Source organism: Capra hircus, chromosome 1 (assembly GCF_001704415.2).
Source record: "Capra hircus breed San Clemente chromosome 1, ASM170441v1, whole genome shotgun sequence".
In the NCBI taxonomy this organism is placed as follows: domain Eukaryota; kingdom Metazoa; phylum Chordata; class Mammalia; order Artiodactyla; family Bovidae; genus Capra; species Capra hircus.
In genome coordinates, this window is record NC_030808.1 from 138493201 (window position 1) to 138517645 (window position 24445).

At 37.1% G+C, this 24445-nt stretch overlaps 1 protein-coding gene across 5 annotated transcripts in view; it reads right to left on the bottom strand.

Moving 5' to 3' along the window:
* Nucleotides 4775-24445, bottom strand: part of ATP2C1 (ATPase secretory pathway Ca2+ transporting 1) — a 153112-nt gene continuing 133441 nt past the window's right edge. For 4 of the 5 annotated variants that reach the window (XM_018051436.1, XM_018051432.1, XM_018051417.1 and 1 more), the window contains 10 exons: nt 23295-23465; nt 21115-21212; nt 14522-14572; nt 13475-13641; nt 12228-12296; nt 11462-11578; nt 10515-10662; nt 9476-9571; nt 8413-8554; nt 5841-6927 (listed from right to left, as the gene is read on the bottom strand). In XM_018051436.1, the coding sequence (XP_017906925.1) occupies nt 6797-6927; nt 8413-8554; nt 9476-9571; nt 10515-10662; nt 11462-11578; nt 12228-12296; nt 13475-13641; nt 14522-14572; nt 21115-21212; nt 23295-23465 (1190 nt within the window). In that variant the 3' untranslated portion in view covers nt 5841-6796. Of the gene's footprint in view, nt 6928-8412; nt 8555-9475; nt 9572-10514; nt 10663-11461; nt 11579-12227; nt 12297-13474; nt 13642-14521; nt 14573-21114; nt 21213-23294; nt 23466-24445 lie in introns of all 5 variants that reach the window. The other variant, XM_018051409.1, reaches the window with a different exon arrangement.

Below are 24445 nucleotides of genomic sequence, written 5' to 3' on the forward strand. Positions count from 1 at the left end.
AACCTGTATCAAAGAGCGAATTTTTTTTTTTAATTCAAAGGCTGAAAATACTCAGAAAACAAAAATAGATCTTTAGGGTCATGCAGGACAGTGTGCCCAATTTCCCACACTGTGTGCTCTTAATACTGTGAGATATAATTTCTACCCTCATCTAAGTAGTAAGAATGCAATTACTGCTGAAGTAATAATGGTGATGGGGCAACTGGGACTGATGTATAAAGGCAGTTCAGCCAGGCCAGCAGCCATGGGGCCACTGTAGATGTATAGGCCTTTGCCAGGATATCTGCCAATTTGGCTAGACTCAAACACAAAGGGAACAGAATGGCAGAACCAGGTACATCCTGTGATCCACACAGGAAACACTGCCTACCTGGAGCAGTGCAGACACGAGCAGGCCCCACACTCTCAGATACATGGAGTGCTGGCAGGTCTACATCAGAGAGGAATTTATAAGGATCAAAACTAAAGCCTCAAAATGTTTTTCCTACCCAAACTTCCACCACCTAAATTTACTCTGAATGAAAAGAGAAGATTATAGCAAATTTCTGTCTTCATTTATCACTTAAGTGACTTGTACTTAAAATTGTAATGCTTTCTAAAAAATAAAATCCCACAGTTGTATATGCAAACTTATGGCTGCATTTATTTTAACCAGTATTTACCTCACACACACATACATACACATACCATTAGAGCCATTTAAAAAGGCCATCCTGTTTGGCTCTTCAACTGGGCTTTGAAGAACAGGTAAAATCTCTGATTCTCAAATTAAAACAGAGCAAAAAGGATTTCAAGTTGAAGAACTACTGTCCAAAAAGACCAGTAAGTGGATTGTGTTGAAACACTGAGATATGAGGTTCGAGATCCAAAGAAGAACTATGCATAAAATGCAAACAAAAACAAAAATCAGCACTATTTTCTACTCTTACCATAACTCTTAATAACTAAAGAAATTACTTTCAAAAAGTATCTTACTCTCTCAAAGCTGAGGTTACATTCATTTATTGCTTTTTTATAATGTGTTTTTAATTGGAGAATAACTGCTTTACAATGTTGTATTAGTTTCTTCTGTACAACAGTGTGAATCAGTGATATGTATACATATACCCCTCTGCTTGAGCCACCCTCTCAACTCCCCACATCCCACCCCTTTAGGTCCTCACAGAGCCCCAAGCTTAGCTTCCTGCGCTTTATCACAGGCACTCACCAGCAGCCTGTTTTACACATGGTAGTGTATATATGTCACTGTTACTTGCTCACTTCATCCCAGCCCTCCTTCCCCCACTGTGTCCACAAGTCCATTCTCTATGGACGTATTTATCACTCCATACACTTACTTATTTCCTATTCCTGCCTTGCAAATAGGTTCATCACTACATTTTTCTAGATTCCTATCGCTTTATTTCAGTTCAGTTGTAAAGTCGTGCCCGACTCTTTGTGACCCCATGGACTGCAGCATGCCAGGCTCCCTGTCTATCACCAACTCTCAGAGTTTGCTCAAATTCATATCCATCAAGTCAGTGATGCCATCCAGCCTCTGTTGTCCCCTTCCCTGCCTTCAATCTTTCCCAGCATAAGGGTCTTTTCACATGAGTCAGTTCTTCACATCAGGTGGCCAAAATATTGGGACTTCAGATACAGCATCAGTCCTTCCAATGAATATTCAAGACTGATTTCCTTTAGTATTGACTGGTTTGATCTCCTTGCAGCCCAAGGGACTCTCAGGAGTCTTCTTCAACACCACAGTTCAAAAGCATCAATTCTCAGCTATCTTTATGGTCCAACTCTCACATCCATACATGACTACTGGAAAAACCATAGCTTTAACTATACGGACCTTGGTCAGCAAAGCAATGTCTCTGCTTTTTAATATGCTGTCTAGGTTGGTCATAGCTTTTCTTCCAAGGAGCAAGCATCTTTTAATTTAGTGACTGCAGTCACCATCTGCAGTGACTTTGGAGCCCAAGAAAATAAAGTCTGTCACTGTTTCCATTGCATCCCATTTATTTGCCATAGTGATGGGAACAGATGCCATAGTGAAGTGATAGGAACAGATGCCATGATCTAAGTTTTTTGAATGTTGAGTTTTAAGTCAGCTTTTTCACTCTCTTCTTTCACCTTTATTAAGATGCTCTTTAGTTTTTCTTCACCCTCTCCCATAAGGGTGGTGTCATCTGCATATCTGAGGTTATTGATTTTTCTCCCAGCAATCTTGATTCCAGCTTGTGGTTCATCCAGCCCAGCGTTTCGCATGATGTATTCTGCATATAAGTTAAATGAGCAGGGTGACAATATACAGCCTTGATATATTCCTTTCCCAATTTTGAACCAGTCCATTGTTCCATGTCTGGTTCTAACTGTTGCTTCTTGAGCTACATACAGATTTCCCTGGAGGCAGGTAAGGTGGTCTGGTATTTCCGTCTCTTGAAGAGTTTTCCACAGTTTGTTGTGTTCCACAAAGTCAAAGGCGTTAGCATAGTCTTCAATGAAGCAGATGTTTTTCTGAAATTCTCTTGCTTTTTCTATGATCTAACGAATGTTGGCAATTTGATCCCTGATTCCTCTGCCTTTTCTAAATCCAGCTTGAACATCTGGAAATTCTCCATTCACATACTGTTGAAGCCTAGCTTGAAGAATTTTGAGCATTACTTTGCTGATGTGTGAGATGAGTGCAACTGTGTGGTAGTTTGAACACTCTTTGACTTTTCCTTTCTTTAGGATTGGAATGAAATCATTTTACTTACACATACACATACGTATAAAATCAATGTGTGTAACAAGAAATTATTTTCCTATTACCTATAATTAGTCAGCCATGGTTTAATTCATCCCAAGCTAGAAACCTCATCTAATATGAAAAGAACATCACAGACTTCACACTTCAAATCAACCTGTGTCCCACTAAAAGCTGCTCAGCTCTGGAAATTTTCCCAACACTCTAGTACCCAAGCCGAAAAGCTAGAAGATGTAGTGTCTTCTCGTCCCCCTATCAGGTCATGTCAAATGCTCTTAGAAGGCAGAAATTCCATGTTCTCCTCTCCATACTAATTGCCACATCTCAATTGGTCCCTCTAAGCCTTAAGCATCTATAGTTCTCTAATCAGTCTCTCTGTTTTGTCTTTACCCTCTGAACTCCCCCCTCAGCATGTTACAAGACAAAAACCCCAACTCCACACTCTTGAAATCTTCCAGCAGGCTATAACTCAGATTCTTCTCCTTCACCTCCTTCACGAGGCTCCAGCCTGTCTGTCCTGCCCTCCAATTAGGCTAGGCCTTACCGTAGCCCTAAACTCCTGTGATTTTCATCCGTCCCTTCCAGACTCCACCAACGCTCTGCAGACGTTATGCCTTTTGGTTGCCACATCCTGCTGTCCTTGACTGGAGTTTCTCAACTTACGGTATGATTAAGATGCCACTAGTTCCAGGTAGTTTCGTTGATCACATCTTCCAATGAAGTTATTTTTCTCCTTTTGCTGCTGTAGCTCTTGGGGTAGCACTTAACCACTGTACTTAATGTATTTCACTTTCGTCTCCAAGTTAAGACTGAGAACTTCCCAAACAGAAACCTACCAAACTATTTGAAGACTATTATACCTACATTAATATCAAGGACTGGTTAACCATTATCCATTATTAATAACCACCAACTCTGAAAACCAAACCCCCAAACCCAACAAGAGTTCATAGTCATTGCAAGTACTAACTGAGCTCAAGCGAGCTTAATTATCAGGATAATCTGTCTGTCTACCCATATACCAGTTAGGATTAACATTTATCCACACCATGTTTTAGTATGCAAATCAGCTACTATTTGGGTCGCAGCTTACTCTAAAAAGGCATTTCAAAGATTTCCAAAAGTCAGTGTCAACGGAAACTTTCAGTAAAATGTGCACTGTATTCATTTTTAATGTATGTGTATTTTCAAAATAAACATGCAAATACCACTATGAACTTTGATCAGACAGCCTGTTAACGTTATATCCTCAGCTAACCTGTTGCATGAACTCCTGAAGGGCACAGATGCCACCACCTTTCTATTCCTAGTACGTCTAAGTACTAAAGAAAAGTTTTCTCAAATGACAGTCAATTCATCCATCTAAGTTCAGGGGAGTCATATGTAGAAATAAAATGCACACAAATTGCCGAGTGACAGAGGCAGAAAGCAAGGTAAAGTTAACTGAGGTTCTTAGATCTTATATTTATTGTTTGCCACAAACCAGATCCTGTCACTGAGAATCTGTTGTGAGTATGGCCAGTGTTCACTTTACTAGGTGCTACATGAAACAGATCAAAATGTGCAATGACTCAGAAAGACTTTCAGTGTAACAGGTATGCCTTGCTAGGGCAAGAGACACAAAAATGTGCTTTATTCTTGTCAGTGAAGTTACTGCTATTAAAAGAAGTCTGTGTCCTGGGGGGAGGCTGTGTAGTCTGCCTCGTCTCACACTGTTTCATCGCCGGGTCATGCGATGCTAAGCACAAATCTGAGAGAACATGCTAAGTCTCGTTCCTCTGCAGTCAGTGTGACTCCTCTGAGGACTGTCTACCTAGTTGGTGAATTAAAGTTCCTTTTCTTCCCTGACATTTAATCACTTTGAGGACAAAAAACTTCATGAGGTAGTCTAACATGGAAAAATCAAGTTAGTGTTGTTAGGGGCTACATCTAGCAGGTCTTAGGGCCAAGAAATGGGGGAAAAAATAAAAATTTAGATAACTAGTGCATTTGGATTATCCATGCTAATTCAGATAATATGCTATATGAAATACACACAGAGACAGACTAATTTGTTGTTTTACTGTGGGAAATCTGTTATACAGATGGATATCTGTATTATACATTTCACTTCTTTTTAAATCACAGATTCAGTGTCCTATGAGTACTGTGCAATTTCTGTATCTTCAACATCCATATGATTTTAACATTAACAGTCCCAACTGGAAGAACCTTAACTTTTGAAAATAAATCATTCTGGGGGGAGGTTTAAAATCTTATATATCGGAATAGGCACATTTATTTCATATGAACCTAAAATGCAAAGCAAAAGATTGACGTGCACTTAATACGTATTTGAAGTCTTTGTAACAGAGAAGAAAACTTATTACAAAATTTAGATATGAAACATCACCATCACTAAAGAAAAAGTTGATTAGACAATGGCTTCCATGTACATTTGACTATCAAGCCTTAAAGAGTAAAGTAGAATAAACTGCAGACATTTCAGGTCCTTATACTAAATTGTTTCAGTTATATCCCCACAGACTCACAGAACAGGTATCTTTCCTATCGCCAACAAAAGTACTGTGTTGCTAACAGTGCAGTTTAATATTCGAGATAAAAACTGGAGAGTATAATTATAAAATACAAAATTCAGTAACCTTTAGGAAGAATTAAACATGTAAGAAGTTGAGACCCGTTTCTGTTTCAGAGAGAAATACTCAACAGAAAATGTATTTCTAATTCTGAATTTCTGGCCCAAATTTGCCACACGCTCAAAACAAATTACCTACACCCCATCCAGCTATTACAAAAACTGATGGCATTCCGAGCAAATCTATCTATTTCTTTAGCTTGCCCAGTAAAGCAGAAAGAAGACAGAAGATACTGGTGGAAGCAGGAGAGGGACAGACTCTGGGCTGTGCTCCACCTAGGCCCCAAAGCTGCAGATTCACGGAAACCAAGGTCAGCACAGAATCTCCCACTTATACTCTGGTCCATAAACTGTCTGTTTAGTTAAGTTTGAGGCTTTTCAATTCTTGGTTTCCCACTCTATACTTTCTAAAAAAGATTCTTTAAAGTACACATAAAAAGACATTGAAATAATACAATTCAGATATTCAGGTGAGGTACTTGGATTTATATTTAGGAGGTGACTTCGTCAAGATGATACTTGACAAAATATGTATTTACATTAACTCTAAAAAAAGGCATAACAAGTTAATATAAATCTGCTATCAATTTCAGCCCAAACAGTCTTAAATATTTTTAACTCCATGACTAAATGTTAATTACTACCCTACCCTAGCTACCCTACCTAGAAAGCTACTCAACAGCTCTATATTTATTAATTTTGCTAGACCAAAGACTCATACCAAAAATAAAAAAAGGAAGAAAAAAGGCAACCATTTACACTTACTAAGAAAAGCAAACATTTACTTCAAATTGCAGTATAGGCTTTTCAATCACAAAAAGAAAGAAAAGAACAGTGATCTGACAGTGGTCACATCCTGTGCAAAAAAACGTGAGATACAAAAATGATAACACAAGGTAGCTGAACTGCTTACACTGCAGGGAAAAGGACATACAGTAGCTGAAATATGGCACTCCTGGGAATTAACTTCCTAAACCAAACAGAATGCCTTTGAAATGATTAAATTTATTTGTGTATTAGTAAGAAAGCCCCATCACCATAAATAGTACAATATTTAAAAATTAAAAAAAAAAATCATGTCTATCTAGAATAGATAGTGTATTTGAACTGTTAGACCTCTTTTAAGTGCAGAAGGTGGTTCAGGTTTTACCTTTTTTTTTTTTTTTTTAAATTAAATAACTGCCCATACACTTTATGAAGTTCCATTCAATTGCAAAAGCCAATTTAAATCAAGGAAAATGTTACCAAAGTTGCATAATTTCATTTGGGACTCTCAGCAGGTTAAAGTCTCAAGTCTTTAACACTCATTTTTAGTCAATAAAAAGTTCAAAAGTTCTCAAATCTTCATTTTATCCTCTTGAACTTGCCCTTCTAAATGATCCTCAGACTGCAATTCCTAGTTTGCAAATAAAAGAATGCAATATGCATCATACTTCAAGAAAAGACGACGATGTTGAGCTAGCAGGCTTCTGGATCTTCTCTCTGCTCCTTTCAACCTTCTTGATAATTTCTGCCACTATGCACACTGATGAGGTGAGACCCAGAAGAAACAGTAAATCTGCAAGAAAAAACAGAGTTTTACAATTCTTTGAACTTATAATTTCAGAGGTTAATAGCTTATGTTTTTCTAGCATTTTACCACAGCTTTTAAAATACATTATTTCTCAACCATTCCTTGAGTAGCCACAATTAGCCTCAGTTTAAAAATAAGGAAAGTAAAGCTCAAATGCACCAAATGACTTAGGCAAAGTCACACAGCAAGGACAAGCAGCACCAGAGAACTAGAACCCAGAGAACAAGTCCTCTGACTGCTTTCCCTGAACAATAACCTGAGAATCACAAACTTTAACAGCAACACAACCAAGAGTTTCCTGTTTTTTAAAGGCTGTTCAAGCAGTGGGGAATAACTTGATTGAAATCTGCATGTATTCCACTTGCAAGTTACTGTTAAAAGACCATGTCTTTACAATGGTGTTTCACACTAGCTCATTCTTATTTACTGCTCCAAAAAATTTCACCTGTCTTCCTAAAACTCCATTTTTTTAAAAAGAGGAAAGAATATGAGTATGAAATTAAAATCCTGAAATTAAACTAGTTCGACATTAAGATTAACTTACAGCAAAAAATAGTGATCAAAAATATCCAAATTAACTTTAAAAACCCAAGAGTGAGAACTAGCATTATAATAAAATGCATCCATCCTCACACTTACACAGGAAGATTAACTTTTAAATGTACTATATGATGATACATTTCACCCACAGTGTATGAAAAAATAATGTCTGTTTTCCAACATCAGGCTTCCCTGATAGCTCAGTTGGTAAAGAATCCGCCTGCAATGCAGGAGACCCCAGTTCAATTCCTGGGTCAGGAAGATCTGCTGGAGAAGGGATAGGTTACTCACTCCAGTATTCTTGGGCTTCCTTTGTGGCCCTCAGCTGGTTAATAATCCACCCACAATGCGTAAGACCTGGGTTCAATCCCTGGGTTGGGAAGATACCCTGGAGAAGGGAAGGGCTACCCACTCCAGTATTCTGTCCTAGAGAATTCCAAGGACATAGTCTATGGGGTTGCAAAGAGTCAGACACAACTGAGTGACTTTCACTTTCACTTTCCACATCAACTTAGTAAAACTCTGTTTTTAGGGCTGTTATTTCATAAAATAAGACATGCAAATAGGAAAATGTTAGCTTAACAACCAAAATGGTAATTTTAAAGACGAGCCATCTGGTTTTTAGTGAGCTTAAATCTAGTTTTTTCTTCACACAAAATTAAAAAGTTATCAACTACAATTACTCTTTCAGAATCACCAAATATGATTTTGATGAGTGATAACCTATAAAAAATTAACAAGAAAAAAATTACCAGAAAAGTTTAAAACCAGATTTGGGGGAGTGACTCCCCTAAATGTGATTCCAAATAGAAACAGCACACATATTTTTCAAAGCAAGCCACTTATTTCACTTTTTAAAAAGTTTTCTTAAATGCATTAGAAAATATTTACAACTCATTTATAAATTATAAAACATAACATTTTTTTTACCCAGTATACTTAGGCTCTCAGTCTGAAAAACTTTCTGAAGTGGAGGAAAGTAAATAACTAATAACTGTCCCATGATGGATCCAAGAACTGCATAGCAAAACATTTTATTACTGCAGAGTCCAATCTCAAACACAGATTTGGTCTGTTGGCAGAGCAGAGAGTTCAGTTATTACTAGAAACAACTTCTTTACTATTATATTCACCTCTAATTTTTAGTAAGCTGGACTGAATTCTACAATACTAGTATATGAAATTTCTTAATTATATTTTGAAATAATTCACATGGAGTAGGGTGAATTTTAAAGCACCTTTCCTTTATCAAGGACTTTCTTTAAAAGTGATACTAGGTCTTTTCTGGCTGCCCAGTGGTTAAGACTCTATGCTCCCAATGCAAGGGTCCTGGGTTTGATCCCTTGTTGGGGAACTAAAAATCCCACATGCCACATAGCACGCCCCCCCAGAAAAGTGATTCTATTAAAAAATAAAGGCCACAGAAACTCCCTTTAGCATTCCAGAGCATAAAACTTTCTTTGTATATGATTCTTTTCTAAATCATTTCATTAAGGTACATAATCTAAGAAACTTTCTTGAAGATTGGACTTAGTTACATGTATACTGAAAAAGTAAAAATGCCTTTCACAGAACAAAACCCAAATACTATAGCTTCTTTAAAAATTAGTCTAAATTAATGCATTGTACTTGGAAAGTTCAAGCATGGTGAATGGTAATAAATAGTTAAGAAAGTACACCATCTTAATAGTGGCCATGAACTTTGTCCTATGCTCAGATAATGTTAACTTGAACCTATCACGTAGCTACAGACAATAAGAAAATGAGAGGAGGAAAAATCAGGTGATGACATCTGTGAGTTACTTTAATCTTCTGGCCAAGGTTAAGGCTTATCTCCCCAAATCTCCTACCCCTGTTAGAACACATGTCTGTAGGAAGGCTATATCTGGACCCGTAATCAAGGCTACAAAAGCAAGCAAAGCTAAAAACCTTGCCCACTTACAGAGAGTACTCTACCCAATTGAATTAGCCAGCTACAATCACTCAAGCGTACCTGAGATCTGGAACTCAGTGCATTGAACATGTCAAAAAACACAAAGCACGTGAAAGTCATTGTTGTGTCCCGAGGTGTTATCACATTGTCTCGCAGCTGTTAGAGAAAAAGATTTTCAGTTGGCTGAATTTAATGGACAAATACTACATGCTTTTAAAGGGCTAATATTTTCTTTCTCTTAAAAAAGCTTTAGTCTAAGATATAAGCCATATAAGTGAAAGTGAAGTGAAGTCGCTCAGTCGTGTCCGATTCTTTGTGATCCCATGGACTGAAGCCTACCAGGCTCCTCCGTCCATGGGGTTCTCCAGGCAAGAATACTGGAGTTGGTTGCCATTTCCTTCTCCAGGGGATCTTCCCGACCCAGGGATCGAACCCAGGTCTCCTGCATTGCAGGCAGATGCTTTAACCTCTGAGCCACCAGGGAAGCCCATAAGTCATATAAGCAACTTAAATTTCCCATACACCCTTTAAATAAGTCACCTAAAGAATAGCTGTAGTCTGCTGCTAAGTCACTTCAGTCGTGTCCGACTCTGTGCAACCCCACAGACGGCAGCCCACCAGGCTTCCCCATCCCTGGGATTCTCCAGGCAAGAACACTCGAGTGGGTTGCCATTTCCTTCTCCAGTGCATAAAAGTGAAAGTGAAGTCGCTCAGTCGTGTCCGACCCTCAGCGACCCCATGGACTGTAGTCTACATAAAGAAAAAAGTCTTCTCCCAAACTGTAAACTGGACATTAAAAACAACTTTCCTTTTTAATGACATTAAAATAGCTATACTAAAGGCTCAGATTTTCTAACTTCTACCCAAATATTCATGCTGATTTTTATTGTATTTGATATTTCTCTGCATATTTAAATAATTCTAAAATATGAATCAGGAATTCTATTAACCCATAAATACTGAAATCAAACTATTTTTAAATGTTTTATTCTATTTTTGAAGGTTATCCTAACTTCCAGCCTTCTGTTTAATATACAAAAATAATGGAATCGTGTCATACAGAATGCATTTAATATAACAACTTATCCAGTGAGTATACCTCCCGCCAGAAGACAAACAAAGTCCCACAAACAATGATTATTGAGGAAACAAGTATTTTAAGTATCAGGTTTTTGGTCAAAATGCTGTCTTTCCAGTTGCGTGGAGGTTTACGAATGACATCTTTATCCACTGGTTCTACTCCAAGGCTTCAAAACAAACAGAAAAGTGAATTAAAGTTTTAAGTAAAATTTGGATTTATTACTTTCACAAGTTCATTGACCTCAATTATCCCAGAAACTAAATGCCTTCTTATGGAAACAAAATGTTGAATTATGAAGAAAACCTTGGCTACGATCACTCAAAAACACCCATAAATTTTATCACTCTTGGCTGTTTTGTTTATTTGCCACAGTTTGGTAGAGGCCTGATAATCAAATTTCAAAAAACTGCCCCATTTCATTTATATAACTTATTTCAAATATGGCCTGAAATACATGACTAACCAACTGGATTTTGAAGTATCTTTCATGCAAGGAAGTTTCAACTAGGATAATTTGTTATACACTGATACATATTAATTACTCTGTTAAGAAAGCTGTATCTAGGGCCCGGTTATTATAAAAGAAAACATTAGATGCTCAATACTACAGTATTGAAGTAGTCCTTCAATACTTTCCCGGAGTCTCTAAGAATTGTGGAACCTTGGTAATAGCACTAAAGCCAAAGAGAGATTTCTCCATTACATTCTATTCTAAGAAACAAACAGCTTACTTCAAGGACAGGGACTATACCTATTCCCTGCTCTGATCTCAGTGTAAAAGCCCATATCATAATGCATGAATGAGCATCCCAGAAGAATAAATGATATGCTCACATCACACGACTTAAAACAAACATGATGCTGCAGAGATTTCTGATGCTGCCCGGGAATGAAGTCTTAGAGCTTAACTATCAGGATATAAGGCCATCTCTGTCCTTCTAGTTTACAAATGAGGAAACTCTTACCTCTGAGCTGGAGGTCCATCCATAATAATATTGATCCACAAAATCTGCATGGCATTGAGAGGATTGGGAAAGTTCATTAATGTAGCCAGTGAGATTAAAGTTAATGCTGCTATACTCCTATCGAAAGAAAGAGTTATTTTTTAAAATGGATCAACATTGTATAATTCTTGCTAATTTTATGAAATCACTTTCTTAGCATTTAAAACTCTCACGTTACTACTGTTCTTTTAAAGGAAGCCTGTATCTCCAAGTAAGCTACTGCTTCACTAGTGTGGACATTTAGCCCTTATGATCTAAAGAGTTAGCCCTTAAAATCCACAGCAATCTAATAAAGGATTTGCAAAGCGTTTAGATAACAACAACAAATAGAGGAAGATTTTTTTAACTGAGTTCAGATAACAGTTAAGAGTTTCAATGATATTTTCATAACTGTGTTTTGTAATAGACTACAATAAAAGCCACTGCTTTTGGAAAAAGATACCAAGAAGAAAAATTAAAATTTGACACCTCTTTCTTAGTTACTTCAGAAGGTATTAAATAAGCCACAATAGTTAATATATTTTGATGATGATATAGACAAGTAATTATATTTAGAACCTCTTTATCATGCCATGTTTAGTTTTAGGACAGAATTCAGTTTTCACACTGGAAAACTTATATACGAGAAACAGAGCCCAGAAGCTTATAGGCATTCTGTTTCAATTCTACTTTTTGAATCATTTATCTATAAGACCCATAAGTTTGTCACAATTTCTTACAAACTTACGTGCTCAGCTGGAATCTAACAAAATTTTTAATATTATTATAAATCCCTTTACCCTCTTCAATTGCAGACCTGAAAGTTAAAAATAAAATTAGGTGAGAAAATATAATCACAAAAAAATAAGGATACAGCAGTACTGTGGAACTAATTTTGAAAACAAGCTCCCAACTGATAAAACTCATACATTAATAAAACAATTTTACTTACATAATTAAAATACAGAAACACTATCTGGCAAGGCATTAAAATCAAGCCTCCTACTGTACCTGAACTAATTTCATAACAATTTTTATTCTTAAAGACATTTCAACATTAAAATCACATACTGTATTTCTATACAAGATAATAATACACATTTATAATACTAAAACAATTATCTTCTTTAACCCTCCCAAGCTTATTTTTCTTAAAGGTACAGATGTATATATGTTAAGGGGTTAAGTTAATGCAGGTCAGAAATTAAATGGCAATGACATAAGAATTACAGAATTTAACTTATCTGTTATTCCTAGATACAATTAGGTATATGTTGTACCAGAATTATAAAAAGAATATATTTTACAAAGATTCATGAAAATCCTCTCACTCACTTTGCTCAGTCTAGGAAAACATGTATTTTATAAACAAACTATCCTATCTTCTGAGATTTTTATACAGTTCTAAGAATGGAAATTAAGTATCTTCTATCCTTAGAAGAACCTTGCAATTCTGCGTCCTGAGGGCCCACATGTTCCACCTGAGGCCACATGGGTTAATGACACCAGCAGGTTATTATGGAAGAATCTTAAATCAATTAGAAACTATGGATGAAATAAATCAATTCAAATGATAAACTGCATCATTGACAATGTGAAGAATTCCTGACATAAGCAAACAGATATGGATGGGATCTTTATTTATAATCTTTTCATAAAGCCAGGCACATGCTTATTCCTGAGAGCCTGAATTTAACTTGAATAAAACCACATGAAGGTCCACTGCTGTACCACCACACTAATGGCAAGGAAACGTGAAACTTGGCTGGTACTCAGTAATATTTCTTAAATGAATAGCCCTGCCATTTTTAAAGTCCATTCCATACAAATAATTTCCCCCAAAACTACACAGCAGGACACAAAACAAAATTGCTTAGTTTAGTAAAATAGTTTAGCTCATCCAACATCTAAAACTGCTAAACACTTTTCTGCAATGAGGTGCAGAAAAGGATAGGCAGAAACTCTCTGATGTGCGTTCAGTGAAGGAAAACTTACATGATGGTTTGAAAATCGTCATCCACCAGGATCATGTCAGCTGCCTCTTTGCAAACATCTGTGCCAGTCTGACCCATCGCAACTCCAATGTCTGCAGCCTTCAGAGCAACTGCGTCATTTACTCCATCTCCTGTCATGGCCACAACCGACCCGTTCTTCTGCAGAGACTGGGGGTAGGAGGGGTGAAGTGGGAGGGAGGCGTTCTGATTAGAATGCTGCTTTCACACAGATAAGGAGGTATACAAATCCCCTCTTTTTCTTTCCCACATAATCAAAGACTGGAAATAATATAGACCATCACTTTTTCAAAAAACTTCAGTATATGGAGGTCTTAGGATAAAGCTTAGAAAAAGCTGCCATTAATATTCCCATGTGTGAGAACTCTTAAGTGTAAAGCCTGATGTACAGTCAATTACACAGTGGTTCTCAGGGCAATTGTGTCTCCCAGGGCACATCTGGCAATGTCTGGAGACATTTTTGAGTGTCATGACTTTGTGGACACTACTGGCATCTAGAGGACAGGCGCCAAGGGTGCTGCTAAACCTAAAACACAGAGGATAGCCTCCTGCAATGAAGACTTATCCAGCCCCCAAGTGTCACACTGCCAAGGCGAGAAACCCTGACCTTACTACAATGGGGCACTATTATATGTAATAAGCCGATGAATGTATGGATACCATGTCAGCTGCTTTGTATATATTTGACTAATATAAATATCATACCCCTTTAAAACTATACACAATCTCAAAACATTTTTTTCTTTTTGTATTTATAGTAATTATTCCTATTCACACTGGAGTGATCTGGCTGTAGACTCTTATCAGAACAGACTGACACTATTCAAATGTTAAAAGAAGATTATATTTGCAGATATTTCCTTAAAGCTTTCTTCTACATCTTCCTTTGCTAACAAAATTCTGTTAATGTTTCCATCTCAGGCTTTAAAAAAAACCTGTTTTGCTTCACAACACTTCTGACTTTAGTACTCGACATATTCCCAGTAGTAAAGCAGACCGACAGAAGCATTTGTGATTCTTAAAGACCCACCTTGATAATTTTCATCTTGTGCCTTGGGCTAGCTCTGTAAAATACTGCAACCTGTTAAAACACAAGATATACTAAAAATCTTCAACATTAAGAATTATCAGAATATCCTATGTACATATAACTAAGAATGTTTTTTAAATTACCAATTTGAACTGTCTGTTTTGTCATAGAGATCAAACTCAAGAAAATGCCATACACTTGTTAGGACACTCATTCGACAGGGCCATTTCAAACTTTTAGGTACTAAAGGAAATACACAATCTAAACAATTCACCCAGTTTATCCCAACCATGTTTAAGCTCTGAAAAGAAAATAGCTTTATTCTTGAAACACTGCAGAAACAGAGTAAGGAAAAGCTCTCTTGCATGTTTCCTTAACACTGACACTCAATATGGCCTTTTCCCTTCTTCTGTCTTCATGAGATTTAAAGAACAGCTGCTTCTCAATGTCTGTTGAGCCCTTTTTTCTGTTAAACAGTATGAAGTGACTGCTTATGCTCTTCTACTTAGTTTGATTCATTAGGCTGTCTTCCTTTGTGTCTCCACTTGCTTATATGATCTTCTCTCCAAAGAATGTATTTAATCCCTTTTCCTCATGCCACCTCCCGGTCTCCTAAATGCTCCCAACTGTGCCCCAGCTAGTCATCCACAAATCACCTGTACGCCCACTCCCTCCCACACTGCTCTAACTTGCTCATCCACAAGACATGGCTGTTCCCCAGTCCTCCCCAACAGCACCATGAGGAGAGGAGAGGGGTAGGTGTCTTCCATTCCCTTCTTTAGTGACAAATCTTACCTGCAGCCAATGCTGCTCCGGGGGCTACCTGCCATGGTTCACAAGGATTTTTAACCACTGCCTCCCGATCACTCTTTCCAACACACCCAAGCCAGGTGACTTTAACACCTACGGGACTCACCATTCTCTCTCCTACTCTCCCAGAGGATATGTCTACACTAGCCTTCTCTCCTCATGCTCCCAATGTATCCCTTTCCTAGTCCCACTCTCAGTTAACAACCTCATTTCCTATTTCAAAGCAACAGAGTCAGGAGAAAGCTTCCACAATTCCTACCAGCAACATAATATATACATCTACTTAAGACTAAAAGCTCCATGAAGCAGAGATTTGGCCCTGTACCTCTGGTGCTCAATAAACACGTGTGAAATGAATGAATAAGTGACTGAATCTTAGGATCACCAATAAAGACAATTCCCAGGTTCTCTCTGAATTTTAATAAAGGTCTAAAACTTTCTCAGGGGTTAACTATACTATCACATTATTGATTACCCTTATATCCTCTAGGTACCATGAATCACATAACATATGTGGAAAGCATTCTTCCTTTAAAAAGGTTCAAAATCCATTTGGAAATTCTTTAGTGTGTCTTTAAAGTACTATACACACAGATGGTCAAAAAGCACGTGAAAAGATGCTCAACATTGCTAATTATTAGAAAAATGCAAATAAAAACTACTGTGAGGTTATCACCTCACACCAGTCAGAATGGCCATCACTATAAGGTCTACAAATAATAAATGATGGAAAAGGTGTGGGAAAAAGGGAACCCTCCCTACATTGTTGGTGGGAATGTAAACCGATACAGCCACTATGGGGAACAGTATGAACGTTCCCTAAAAAAAACAAAACAGAGCTAACATATGATCCTTTAATCCCACTTCTGGGCAACTGTACCCTAATATTCACTGCAGCACTATTAGTAATAGCCAAAATATGGAATCAACCTAAATGTCCATCAATAGTTGAATGGATAAAGAAGATATAGTATATATAAATATGTGCCACTTGGGGTATACACACACACACACACACACACACACACACATACACACACACATAGACATATATGGGGCTTCCCAGGTGGTGTAGTGGTAAAGAATCCACCCGCCAATGCAAGAGACACGTGTTTGATCCCTAGGTCAGGAAGATTCCTGGAGAAGTGAACAGCAATCCACTCCAGTATTCTCACCTATAAAATCCCATGGACAGAGGAGCCTGGCGAGCTACAGTCCATGAGGTTTGCAAAGAGTCAAACGTGAATGAGTGCATACATATATTCACACACACACACACACACACACAGAGAAATACTCAGTCACTCAGCCATAAAAAAAGAATGAAATAATACCATCTGCAGCAAAATGAATGGACCTAGAGATGATCCTACTAAGTGAAGTAAGCTAGACAAAGACAAGTATCACATTATATTGCTTACATGTAGAATCTAAAACCAAAAAATGATACAAATGAACTTATATAAGAAGAACTTATATGAAAACAGAAACAGACCCAACAACATAAAAAATAAACTTGTTACCAAAGGGGAAGGGTGCTGATGTGTGTGTGCTCAGTCGTGTCCAACTCTCTGTGACCCCACGGACTGTAGCCCACCAGGCTCCTCTGTCCATGGGATTTTCCAGGCAAGAATACTGGAGTGGGTTGCCATTTCCTCCTCCAGTGGATCGTCCTGACCCAGGGATCAAACCCACATTTCTTGTGTCTCCTGCACTGGGCAGGTGAGTTCTGTACCACTAGTGCCACCTGGAAAAGGGAAGGAGAGTAAATTAGGAGTTTGGGATTAACAAATACACACTGCTATATACAAAACAGATAAACAAGGACCTACTTCTACAGCACAGGGAACTATACTCAGTATTTTCTAATAATCTATAAGGGAAAAGAATCTTACACACACACACATATATAAAATGAACCACTCTGCTGTACACCTGAAACTAACACAACACTGCAAATCAACTACACTTCAATTAAAAACAATTTTTTAATAAAATAAAAAGGACTCAGCTACATACGTATTTAAAATGTACCAGTTACCTTCTAAGTGAAAATTCTACATTATTGCAAAAATTTAATCATGTAGCACACAGCACGGAGTACAAGAGCATTTAGCAAAGACTACAGATTTTACAGAATTTTTAAATAAAAGACTCATTACTAATTACAAACACTCAGGTCATACAGAGTAAAAATTTGCCTTTGTTTCACAGCAAATCATTCAAAACATTCAAATCACCCCTTCACAGCCACTACAGGTTATCACTAACAATGGCAGTGAGGATAACAGATCAACTGTTGGGCTGAAAACATACTTCTTTTGTATAGTCACAAATTACTTTGGCATGCATCCAGTACACCTATCGCTTGATGTAGATATTTCAGCATTTCAAAGCTTTGATGGAAAATCAAAAACAAAAGCAGCTTCCTTGAGACTAAGCAGATCTCCAATACAAAGCTGAAGACTTACATGGAATATAATGCAACACAGAGTAAAGTCTCCTTAAAGCACCAAGATTAGCGCATCAATCTTTTTGGTTGAGTAAAAATACTGAAATTTAGTGACACAAAATTATGGCCTGAAGAAATTAGGTATTAAAAAGAAACTAGAAGTGAGTAAAAACTGAAGTACTTATCACAGAGCTAGGACTAAACTGGGGGTAACTGAAATTCCTCTATTATAATCTTTTTAACATTTATGTCTGTTTCTCTATCTGAAAGGGGGTGAATAGGCACAGAATACAATCACTCAGTATAGGAGCAGGAAGGGCAAATCAGAATGAGCACAGCAGACCAGCACAAGGACAACAGGAAAGAAGCAGCACTCTTTGTCAGCAGAAAGTTCAGGGAATAATGTGGAGGGAAATGGAGAAAGGCTGCGTACTTTCAAAGGAACCCACAAAAGGGTTTTTCTCTTCTCATGGATCTGCCTTTTCAGTGTCATATTTGTGGTCCATACTCATAGTTCTTGTGATCAACATTAACAGAAATAAAGTTATAAAGAGAAGAAAGTAGGTAAATACAAATAGGAGAGGCTAATGAAAGAAATATTATTTTTGGCATTAAAATAATCTCCCAAAGATCTCCAAATCTTCCAGTATAGATTTAAAAATACCTGATGTGTTGTAATAAGTATTGACAACGTACCAAAAATTAAAGATCACATGAACTGGGATTTTATTATAGGGACCTGGTTGATTAGTTTAGTAAAAATACAAATGGAGGCAGTGCTATAAAAAACAAACGAGAAAAGAGAACATCCATTTTTACCAATAGCAAACACACCCAAGAAATCATAAATTAAAAAACATGGACAATTCCCATATGGAAATTCCATTTCCATACTATTTTTTAATTGTCCTAGGTCAAAAAGGACAGAAAAATGTTAAGGGATTGGGAATTGATTGAATTATGGGAAGAGAGCCAAAAAACCTTTTATAAAGGAAAATAATCAATTAATATGATTTTAGTACATGTAGGAAAACCTCACTGAGCTGGCAATTTACAAAAAAGTTTTGTTTTGCTTCTAACACTAATAAATGAAAAGCTTTTCAAATTGCTCTAAAGTAAAAGCCTAAGACCATGATTAAAGAGTTACATGAATGCACAATAAAAATGGGGGAAAAGGCCAAAGGGCACGGGGGGTCATGGGGAGAAGTCCAGCTCAGCTCAGCTGAAACGACTGAAATAATTCATTGATCGTATTTGAAGAACAGACTTGTGTTTTCAAAAGACATGGTAAACCTGAAAGAAGCTCCAGTATTTATGGAATAGGATGACTCCAAGCAATTCAATGAGCTTCTCTCTTTGGAATAACATCAGAGCATCTGCCACAACTGATGCAAAAAACTCTTATTTGGAAATGACCAATGATGTAATTTCTCATGCTAATACTGCAATTTATAACTTACTTCTCTAACTGCCTTTCTTCCTTCTCTAACTGCCTTTAGGTTGGTTTCCAGAGTTCATTAGCATTTTTATCAGAAAGCCGGACAGTGAACTGAAGAAAGCAAATAAAATGAAACTTCCAGTCTGTCTGATGTCACTACTTATTAGCATCTCTGGGAAAAGGCTAAACAAAGATTTAATGGGAAAATGTTTAATTAACTGCAGATTTCATATATATTTGCTATTGTACATTCTGTCTCAATACCCTCAGAGAACTTACTACAGGATTTATTCTTTTAGAAATAAATGTAAAAACTATCCGGGGACGACACACATCCATACTGCTCCCAGATGCTCTAAAAAGGCATTTCAATGAAAAAAGCACTGTCTTTTCGACAAACGGAACTAAAATCACTAAATACCCATACATTAAAATAATGAACCTTAACCCACTTCTCACAGACAAAAATAATTCAAAATAGATCAGAAACATTAGTATAAAACCTAAAAGTATGAGACTGTTATTTTAAAAAATAGGAAAAAATCTTTGTGACCTTGGGTTAGAAAGAGTCCTTAGATAACACATCAAAAGCATGATCCATAAAAGAAAAAAATGATAAACTAGATTTCACCAAAATTGAAAACTGTTTTTTAAAGTAAAATGGTAATAGACTAAAAAGATAAACCAAAATGGAAAAAACTTTCTTCCAGTCAAATATCTGATAAGACTTTTATCCACAATATATCCACTTTTATCCACAAAATAACTTCCAAAATCCAAAAATAAAAATTTTTTAAAAATAGGATGGTTAGACAGTTCACTAAAGAAAATATATGAATGGCAAATAAGCACATGAAAAAGTACACAAAATCATTAGTTGTGAGGGAAAGGCAAATTGAAACCACAACAGGACTCCATGAATACCTATTAGAATGGGCATGGGGAAACTAACAATGCCACGTGCTGGTAACCACTTTTCAAACACTGCTGATGGGAATGCAAAACAATAAAGCCACCAAGTAAAACAATCTGGCATTTTCTTACAAAGTTAAACATACATTAACCATATGACCCAGCAATTACTCTCACGTATTTATCTAAGAGAAATGAATGTTTATTTTCTTACAGAGCTTATGCACAAATGTTTTTAGTAGTTTTAACCATCATCAGCAAAAATGGAAAATAATCCAAATGTCTTTAAACTGGTGCATTGGTAACATACACTCACTGCAGTGGAATCCTACTCAGCAATTAAAAATAAATTATGTTAAATCAAAAAAAGCAGATTCAAAGGCCTCATGCTGTATGATTCCATTTTCAGCATTCTGCAAAGACAAAACTACAGGGACAGAAAACAAAAGCAATGGTTGTTGCCAAGTACTGGAAGCAGAGGGAGGAACTGACCACAGGAGGATCTGGCATGGGAGGAACCTGTGTGGTAGTTACAAGGACCACAGGCATCCATCAAAACATAAGAGCTGTACATTAACAAGGGAAAAGTTTACTGTATGCAAATGACAGCTCTTTAAAAAATCATTCCCACATTCAATTAAAACAGAACACAAGGATAAGAAGTATAAAGTAATGATCTGTCTCCATTCTGTACTTTATAAATACAAGCACCACTGTTAACTTTCCATAGTATCTTTCTCAGAGGAAACTGAGCTCTTGCTGAAGTTAACAAATCTGCACTGATATTCATAATGATCACCTCATAGATACTCTCAACGATAAGACAGATCTCAATGATAAGATTCTGCCTCATGATTTAGACCAACAAATGTGGTGGCCATGTCCCAACTGTTTTCAAATGAATAGCTTCATTAACACTGCAGGAGAAGAGGTAATGCCTACAATAAAGCCTTAGTCTGAAAGGCTCTGGTTCACGCCTACCTTTGGCACTATTTGTGAAAGCTGCTGGACATCCATTGCATCTATTTCTTCTCCTGAGACTGACTGGGAGGTTTTGGAATATAATCCCAGACGACTAGCTAAAGTGAAATGGGAAAGAAAACATAATTAACCAAACTGCTTTTGCTTGATAGGCTAGTCAACATAATGCTCACTTAATGATGTTATTAACTCACTTTCTCTTTAAAGTATAAAATGTCCTTACATCAAGGGATTACAAGACAAGACTATGGTAAGACAGATCAAACTGATTTAGTAAAAAGTCTTGAGTTTTCTGTCTGAGTATTTTTGCTTAAATTCAAGAATACACAGTTTTCTCAATTCAACCCTAAGCATTTAAACTCAGGTACCATACCTAAGAATTTAAACAAGGCCATGTGGGTTCTACTCAGGAGCTCAATTTTAATGAAGATCAAGAGTGCTTTTTAACTAAAAACCAGGCAAGACGGTGGCTCATCTGAGGTATTATGTGCGTGTCTGCTCAGTCGCTCAGTCATATCCAACTCTTTACGACCTCAAAGACTGAGGCCCACCACGCTGCTCTGTCCACAGGATTTTCCTGGCAAGAATACTGGAGTGGGTTGCCATTTCCTCCTCCAGGGGCTCTTTCCAACCCAGGGATGGAACCCACCTCTCCTGCAATGACAGGCAGATTCTTTACCACTGTGCCATGCCACCTGGGAATCCCATGAGGTATCATGTAGTTTTATGTAAATGAAAATAAACATTGAGAAATTTCTCTAGAATTAATCTTCCCAACAATGGTATGTTTTCAGTGACGTATTCCTCTTAAAGTGTGAAATTCTAGTTTCAGTCTCTTTCCATATTAGAAGAATTAATGAACTTTAGCACATTTTAAATTTATCAGTATGAATTACAGTTTACAGGTTCTGGAAGATTAACTTCCATGTCCATTATTTTCCCCTAATATTTGGTAAAGTAACCCTTATGGCAGAAAGTGAAGAGGAACTTAAAAGCCTCTTGATTAAAGTGAAAGAGGAGAATGAAAAAGTTGGCTTAAACCTTAACATTCAGAAAACGAAGATCATGGCATCCAGTCCCATAACTTCATGGGAAACAGATGGGGAAACAGTGGAAACAGTGTCAGACTTTATTTTGGGGGGCTCCAAAATCACTGCAGATGGTGACTGCAGCCATGAAATTAAAAGACGCTTACTCCTTGGAAGAAAAGTTATGACCAACCTAGATAGTATATTCAAAAGCAGAGACATTACTTTGCCAACTAAGGTCCATATAGTCAAGGCTATGGTTTTTCCAGTGGTCATGTACAGATGTGAGAGTTGGACTGTGAAGAAGGCTGAGCGCCGAAGAATTGATGCTTTTGAAGTGTGGTGTTGGAGAAGACACTTGAGAGTCCCTTGGACTGCAAGGAGCTCCAACCAGTCCATTCTGAAGGAGATCAACCCTGGGATTTCTTTGGAAGGAATGATACTAAAGCTGAAGCTCCAGTACTTTGGCCACTTTATGCGAAGAGCTGACTCTGGAAAAGACTCTGATGCTGGGAGGGATTGGGGGCAGGAGGAGAAGGGGACAACAGAGGATGAGATGGCTGGATGGCATTACGGACTCGATGGACATGAGTCTGAGTGAACTCCGGGAGATGGTGATGGACAGGGAGGCCTGGTGTGCTGCGATTCATGGGGTTGCAAAGAGTCGGACACGACTGAGTGACTGAACTGAACTGAATCTTAAATGGCATTCAAACAACATAGGCATATATGTGATCAGACGATGGAAATATAGATACAAGCTATCTTCTTTCAAGTTAGGTACAAAGTCTGCTTTTAAAAAATTATATTCAAGTTGAAAGAAAAACTAAGTATCGTCATCTCATGCATTCGTTCACATCCATGATCTAGTGCTTTTAGTCATCAGAATGGTGTCCTATGAGACTAAAAATAATCAACTATCCTTTTATGAATATAATAATTGATTTCACAATGATTTTAGCTATTTTCAACTAAAAGTATTTTTTTAACTAAAATTTCACCCACAATTTTATAGTGTATGAGCAAACAAAAGCATCACTTTTTACTGTATAGCTCGATGTTTTGTAAACACACTTCACGTCTAATGCTCCTCTATGCACTGCAGTAATTTAAGAAAAACTAACAAAAACAAAGGAAGCAGCCTAGTTATACCGATGGCAACTGCAGTCTCCTGTGAGTCTCCAGTAATCATTTTTATCGACACTCCCGAGGCAATGAGTGTTGTAACAGCTTCTTTCACACCAGTTCTAGGAGGATCAATGATTCCCACCAGGCCAAGGAACGTCAGTTGTCCCAATTCAGGACCAGAAGCCAAAGCAAGAACTTGGAAGATAAAATCCAAAAAGAAAATGTGAATCACAAAAACATCAAAATTTACTTTACGAAATCTGGAGGCCATAACACTTCTCACTCAGATAAATCACTTAGGACTAGAATGTCATTGCAGTAATAACAAATTTTAAAAATCAAAAATTATTACATGCAAAGATACTACAGTTTAATGGTTCTTGTATGGGATTGCTTTAAATTATTAAAAATTAAAAGGAATAAGACTACAGAACTGTTAAGTAGAGAAAGCAGGAGAGGAACAAATAGGAATGTTTTCACATAGCAAACCTGCAGCTCCTTTCAGTAGAAACTATTGACTCTTAACAAAATACAATTAATTATTTGGAAAAGTATAGGTTTGTTGAGCTTTAAAGTCAATTTTAAACAGACACCTTTGAAGGTGATTTCCACTACTGTATCTTCATCTTTCCATCTTGGAGGCCTCCAGAATAATTCAATAGCTTGAAGTTCTAGAAGGCTATATTAATTAGACAACATGTAACAATTTTATACACAACAAACTCTGGAAGGTAGTTAATCTGTAAAGTAACTGTAAAACCACTAATACCAACAAGAGTGTATATTCTTTCATTCTTTCTGTATTAACAGGTATTTCTTATTTGTACCTTTGGTTCTCTTAAAACTACGTGAATAATACCACCATACCACCCTTTATAGTTAGTTTCCTATCACCCTTAGGAACTTAAGATACAGGACAAAGTACTATTCATTTCCAAATATCATTAAGCTTTATTCTCAGAATTCCAGAACTTTAGCAGTAGCTACCTTTTAAGCCAGAGGGATGTGTCTACATCTGGGATATTATACTAAAAGACTGAACAGCCTACCACACACACACACACACACACACACACACAGCACACAAACTAAACATATGTACCTCGTGGGATAACTAAAAAGCCCCAGAGACCACAGGAAGTATCCATTCTTACTCAAGCAGAAGGTATGAAGGA